Below are 6503 nucleotides of genomic sequence, written 5' to 3'. Positions count from 1 at the left end.
AACGTTCTTTTCTAAATTGTGGAGGAACTAACCACTGTAAATGTGCCTTGAACTCTGGTGTTTAATTTGACCAGTCAGATCAACGACTTTCCCCTTGAATGAAATGCTGCTACGTATATGAGCGGAAAAACAAAACTGGTATAAGGAATAGATAGCTAGTGGGAAGCAGCCGCATAGCCCAGGGAGATCAGCTCTGTGCTTTGTGACCACCTAGAGGGGTGAGATAGGGAGGGTGGAAGGGAGGGAGATGCAAGAGGGAAGAGATATGGGGACATATGTATATGTATAACTGATTTACTTTGTTATAAAGCAGAAACTAACACACCATTGTAAAGCAATTATACTCCAATAAAGATGTTAAAAAAAAAAACTAGTATAAGGAGATGGAGAGACTGGGAGTCTTATTTTCCCAGCAATTAACTTTTCCTCGACCATGACCTTCCCTTTGAGTCTCCCAGACCTTGGGGATGATCGCAACCCCTTGGGTTGGGTGATGGCAACCCCATCTTCACTAGGACCTCTGTAGTTAACTTTGATTTTTCCCACTCCGTCTATCCATCCCATGTATGCAGTCAGACATTTGATCTTGGACTTTTACTGACAAAATATCCTTGAATATAACCATTTCTTTTCACTCCCACTGCTACTGCTTTTGTCACTGCCTTAACTAGGGCTTTATCTTTAAGTCCTTTATATACATATATAAATAAAATATACAAATAAATAAAATATAATATTAATTCTGATGATTTTAAAGTCTTTTCTTGATAAAGACTTTTCCTGATAAAGATACACAATATCTTATATAAATATTTTTGTATTATCTGTTCCTTTCTTAGAATTTTAGTCATATGATTCTATCTCTTGGTATGTCTAGAACTTTTTGATTGAATGCTGACTATTTTATTTGGCTTTTTAAATTTTTCTCAGTGGAAATGTTGTTTTGCTTCAAAATATTTTACTCTACCTGGAAGTAGCAAATCTTCAATTTCCAATTTTTTAAATGCTTTCAAATATCAATACTATAGGTGTCACAAAATCTAGAAAAATGACATTTGAAAATTAACTACTGCCAGATGTGTCTCTATAAAACTTTTTCCCCACTCTTGTAGCTATATATTCTTTAACTGCCTCCTCATATGACAGTTTATGTGTTTTAGAAATAGAATTTTAAGAAATAAACTTTGTAGTTTATAGACATAGATTTCTTTTAACATGGTTGATTAGAGTTTGCTTTTAGTTATTAATAGTTTAGAAAAGTTTATTTCAGCGTCACAATTTATTATGGATAATGTCACATTAATTTTCATTGTTAACTTTGAGAAAACCTCTATGGATTACTTCCTCATAAATATTTACTATTATAAATGCATTACTGATTTCAGTACTGCTATAGGATTGTGCATTACAGGAATTCTGATAAAATACTCATTCACACCATTCCATTACACACATTACTGATGGGGTATATTCTTTTATTTATTTATTTATTTTTGACTGTGTTGTGTCTTCGTTGCTGTGCACAGGCTGTCCCTAGTTGCAGCGACTGGGGGATACACTTTGTTGCGGTGTGCAGGCTTCTTATTGCGGTGTTTCCTCTTGTTGCAGAGCACGGGCTCTAGGCACGCAAGCTTCAGTAGTTGTGGCTCGCAGGCTCAGTAGTTGTGGCTCACGGGCTCTAGAGCGCAGGCTCCATAGTTGTGGCACACGGTCTTAGTTACTCCTCGGCATGTGGGATCTTCCCGGACCAGGGCTCGAACCCGTGTCCCCTGTATTGGCAGGTGGCTTCCTAACCACTGTGCCATCAGGGAAGCCCCTGGAGTATATTGGTTTTTGTTTTTGGTTTTTTTTTGCGGTATGCTGGCCTCTCACTGTTGTGACCTCTCCCCGTTGCGGGGCACAGGCTCCGGACATGGAGGATCAGTGGCCATGGCTCACGGGCCTAGCCGCTACGTGGCATTTGGGATCTTCCCGGACCGAGGCACGAACCCGTGTCCCCTGCATCGGCAGGCAGACTCTCAACCACTGCACCACCAGGGAAGCCCTGGAGTATATTCTTGACAGAAGGAAATTTCCGTTTTGACTAAGCATTGAAGAAAACTGAATCTTTGACTTATCTTTCACATGCCTGATGATTGAAATAATTTTCCACAGAATAACTTCTGGTTTTATACTTTTCAGTTCTTTTTTTCTTCTTCAAATGCACATGCTTTGAGAGCTGTGACGTGCAAGACATGGCTATATTGTGAGGTGGTTTTTGTCCTTACGCTTCTGTGTCTTGTGCTAGTTAAGTCAGTAGAGTAGTCAGTAAGAGTACTGGAAGTTATTCCTGTAATGGGATATTATATAGTCAATTACATATGGTGGTGTCTGAAAATCACATAATAGCCTCACTTAAAACATCTCCTTAGCCAGATTTCAAAAAAGCCTGTGACCAATCCAATATGATCCAACATAGCGGACTATGATAGAAGGAAAATTGGCAAAGAAATAGACGCTGGTCTTACCTGATGGAAGTTAAAATATCTCACTTTTGACAATTTTGCAAAAACCTATAATTACATGAACTAATTTCTAGGGTTCTTCGTAGGACCTAAAAAGGAACCCATAGAGTTGTGGAACAACAATAGAAGCTACTGTGATGAGAAGCCCCAGCACCACAACAAAGAGTAGCCCCCGCTCACCTCAACTAGAGAAAGCCTGCACGCAGCACTGAAGACCCAATGCAGCCAAAATAAAAATAAATAAATAAAAATAAATAAATTTATCTTTTAAAAAGTAATACTCAGGTTTGAGTCATGAGAAATTTGATGAGGAGAAATTAGCTAATGTTTTCAGAACTTTTAAAATATCAAACTCAGTCTCTGAGATTTTAGCATTATATACAACATCGGTTACTTATTAGTGGTTTGGGAAGGCCAATTTAAAATTTTCTCATCTTACTGTATTGAAATTCATGGCCCTAATGTTTTCCACGTTGACTATATGAATGATGAAGAAAAGTCAATCATGTATTTCATTTCCAACTGGACAGAAAACAATATTTTAAAAAGTGTTTGGACTACTGACTTTTGATTTCTTGTAAGGCAAATGGATAGGTAATTTTTATTCCCTGATTAGGAGAAAAATGGTGGAAGAGGGCAGGGTTAAGGATTAAGATTTCAAGAGCATGAGAGGTAGATGGCCAACCAGAGTTCCTAAGGTTCGGTGCCTGTAACTGTTGCCACCACTTAAGCCTGCCAAAGCAGTGGTATGGCTGCTGCGCTCGTGTTTGCTACCTCTAGAAACATTCTTGCCAGTAGTGGCGGCAGCGGGACTCAGTTACCCCCTTTTTTCACTCTCTCCAGAAGCTCCAGATGGCGTCTTCCGTGGGCAACGTGGCCGACAGCACAGAACCAACGAAACGTATGCTTTCCTTCCAAGGGTTAGCTGAGTTGGCACATCGAGAATATCAGGCAGGAGATTTTGAGACAGCTGAGAGACACTGCATGCAGCTCTGGAGACAAGAGCCAGGCAATACTGGTGTACTTTTATTACTTTCATCTCTACACTTCCAGTGTCGAAGGCTGGACAGATCTGCCCACTTTAGTACTCTGGCAATTAAACAGAACCCTCTTCTGGCAGAAGCCTATTCGAATTTGGGGAATGTGTACAAGGAAAGAGGGCAGTTGCAGGAAGCAACTGAGCATTACCGGCATGCATTGTGTCTCAAACCAGATTTCATCGATGGTTATATTAACCTGGCAGCTGCATTGGTAGCAGCAGGCGACATGGAAGGGGCAGTACAAGCTTACGTCTGTGCTCTTCAGTACAATCCTTATTTGTACTGTGTTCGCAGTGACCTGGGGAACCTGCTCAAAGCCCTGGGTGGCTTAGAAGAAGCCAAGGCATGTTATTTGAAAGCAATTGAGACGCAACCGAACTTTGCAGTAGCTTGGAGTAATCTTGGCTGTGTTTTCAATGCGCAAGGGGAGATTTGGCTTGCAATTCATCACTTTGAAAAGGCTATCACCCTTGACCCCAATTTTCTGGATGCTTATATCAATTTAGGAAATGTCTTCAATGAGGCACGGATTTTTGACAGAGCTGTGGCAGCTTACCTTCGTGCCCTAAGCTTGAGTCCAAATCATGCAGTGGTACATGGCAACCTGGCTTGTGTATACTATGAGCAAGGCCTGATGGATCTGGCAATAGACACCTACAGGCGAGCTATTGAATTGCAACCACATTTCCCTGATGCTTACTGCAACCTAGGAAACGCTCTCAAAGAGAAGGGCAGTGTTGCTGAAGCAGAAGATTGTTATCATACAGCTCTCCGGCTGTGTCCCACCCATGCAGACTCTCTGAATAACCTAGCCAATATCAAAGGAGAACAGGGAAACAGTGAAGAGGCAGTTCGCTTGTATCGTAAAGCATTAGAGCTCTGCCCATTCTTTGCTGATGCCCACTCAAATTTAGCAAGTGTATTAAAGCAGCAGGGAAAACTGCATGAAGCTCTGATGCATTATAAGGAGGCGATTCGAATCAGTCCTACCTTTGCTGATGCCTACTGTAATATGGGAAACACCCTACGGGAGATGCAGGATGTTCAGGGAGCCTTGCAGTGTTATACTCGTGCCGTTCAGATCAGCCCTGCATTTGCGGATGCCCACAGCAATCTGGCTTCCATTCACCACGATTCAGGGAATATTCCAGAAGCAATTGCTTCTTATCGCACTGTTCTGAAGCTTCAACCTGACTTTCCTGACGCTTATTGTAATTTGGCTCATTGCCTGCAGGTTGTCTGTGATTGGACAGACTATGATGAGCGAATGAAGAAGTTGGTCAGCATTGTGGCTGACCAGTTGGAGAAGAATAGGTTGCCTTCTGTGCAGCCTCATCATAGTATGCTCTATCCTCTTCCTCATGGCTTCAGGAAGGCTATTGCTGAGAGGCATGGGAACCTCTGCTTGGCTAATATAAGTGTCCTTCATAAACCACCGTATGAACATCCAAAAGACTTGAAGCTCAGTGATGGTCGACTGCGTGTAGGATACGTGAGTTCTGACTTTGGGAATCATCCTACTTCTCATCTTATGCAGTCTATTCCAGGCATGCACAATCCTGATAAATTTGAGATATTCTGTTATGCCCTGAGCCCACATGATGGCACAAACTTCCGAGCGAAGGTGATGGCAGAAGCCAATCATTTCATTGATCTTTCTCAGATTCCATGCAATGGGAAAGCAGCCGATCGCATCCATCAAGATGGTATACACATCCTTGTAAATCTGAATGGTTATACCAGGGGTGCTCGAAATGAACTCTTTGCTCTCAGGCCAGCTCCTATTCAGGCAATGTGGCTGGGGTACCCTGGGACTAGTGGCGCGCTTTTCATGGATTATATCATCACTGATCAGGAAACTTCACCTGCTGAAGTTGCTGACCAGTATTCTGAGAAACTGGCTTATATGCCCCATACTTTCTTTATTGGTGATCATGCTAATATGTTCCCTCACCTGAAGAAAAAAGCCGTCATCGATTTTAAGTCCAATGGGCACATTTATGACAATCGGATTGTGCTGAATGGCATCGACCTCCAAGCGTTTCTTGATAGTCTATCAGATGTGCAAATAGTCAAGATGAAATGTCCTGATGGAGAAGACAACGCAGACAGCAGTAATACAACTCTTAATATGCCTGTCATTCCTATGAATACTGTTGCAGAAGCAGTTATTGAAATGATTAACAGAGGACAAATTCAGATTACAATTAATGGATTCAGTATTAGCAATGGGCTGGCAACTACCCTGATCAACAATAAGGCTGCTACTGGAGAGGAGGTTCCCCGTACCATTATTGTAACCACACGTTCTCAGTACGGGTTACCGGAAGATGCCATTGTGTACTGTAACTTTAATCAGTTATACAAACTTGACCCATCTACTTTGCAGATGTGGGCAAATATTCTGAAGCGTGTTCCCAATAGTGTACTGTGGCTGTTGTGTTTTCCAGCAGCAGGAGAAGCTAATATTCAACAGTACGCACAAAATATGGGCCTTCCCCCGAACCGTATCATTTTTTCCCCTGTTGCTCCTAAAGAGGAACATGTTCGGAGAGGCCAGCTGGCTGATGTCTGCTTGGACACTCCGCTCTGTAATGGACATACCACAGGGATGGACGTCCTTTGGGCAGGGACCCCCATGGTGACTGTGCCAGGAGAGACTCTTGCTTCCCGAGTTGCAGCTTCCCAGCTCACTTGTTTAGGCTGTCTTGAGCTGATTGCTAAAAATAGACAAGAATATGAAGAGATAGCTGTGAAACTGGGAACTGATGTAGAATACCTGAAGAAAATTCGTGGCAAAGTCTGGAAGCAGAGAACATCTAGCCCTCTGTTCAACACCAAACAATACACGATGGAACTAGAGCGGCTCTATCTACAGATGTGGGAGCATTATGCAGCTGGCAACAAACCTGATCACATGATTAAGCCTGTTGAAGTCACTGAGTCGGCCTAAATAATG

General features: G+C 42.2%; 1 protein-coding gene across 1 annotated transcript; it reads left to right on the top strand.

Annotated features, from left to right (window-relative positions):
* Positions 1-3356: 3356 nt before the first annotated feature.
* On the top strand, positions 3357-6497 carry LOC307056690 (UDP-N-acetylglucosamine--peptide N-acetylglucosaminyltransferase 110 kDa subunit-like; the record flags this gene model as incomplete). Its single annotated transcript, XM_079709536.1, has 1 exon — positions 3357-6497. One exon carries the CDS (start codon positions 3357-3359, stop codon positions 6495-6497), a length of 3141 nt encoding a protein of 1046 aa, XP_079565662.1.
* Positions 6498-6503: the final 6 nt, after the last annotated feature.

Source organism: Hyperoodon ampullatus, assembly GCF_949752795.1.
Source record: "Hyperoodon ampullatus genome assembly, chromosome: 7".
In the NCBI taxonomy this organism is placed as follows: Eukaryota; Metazoa; Chordata; class Mammalia; order Artiodactyla; family Ziphiidae; genus Hyperoodon; species Hyperoodon ampullatus.
The sequence above is the reverse complement of the archived record's forward strand: the minus strand, read 5'-3'. Positions and strand labels throughout refer to the sequence as shown.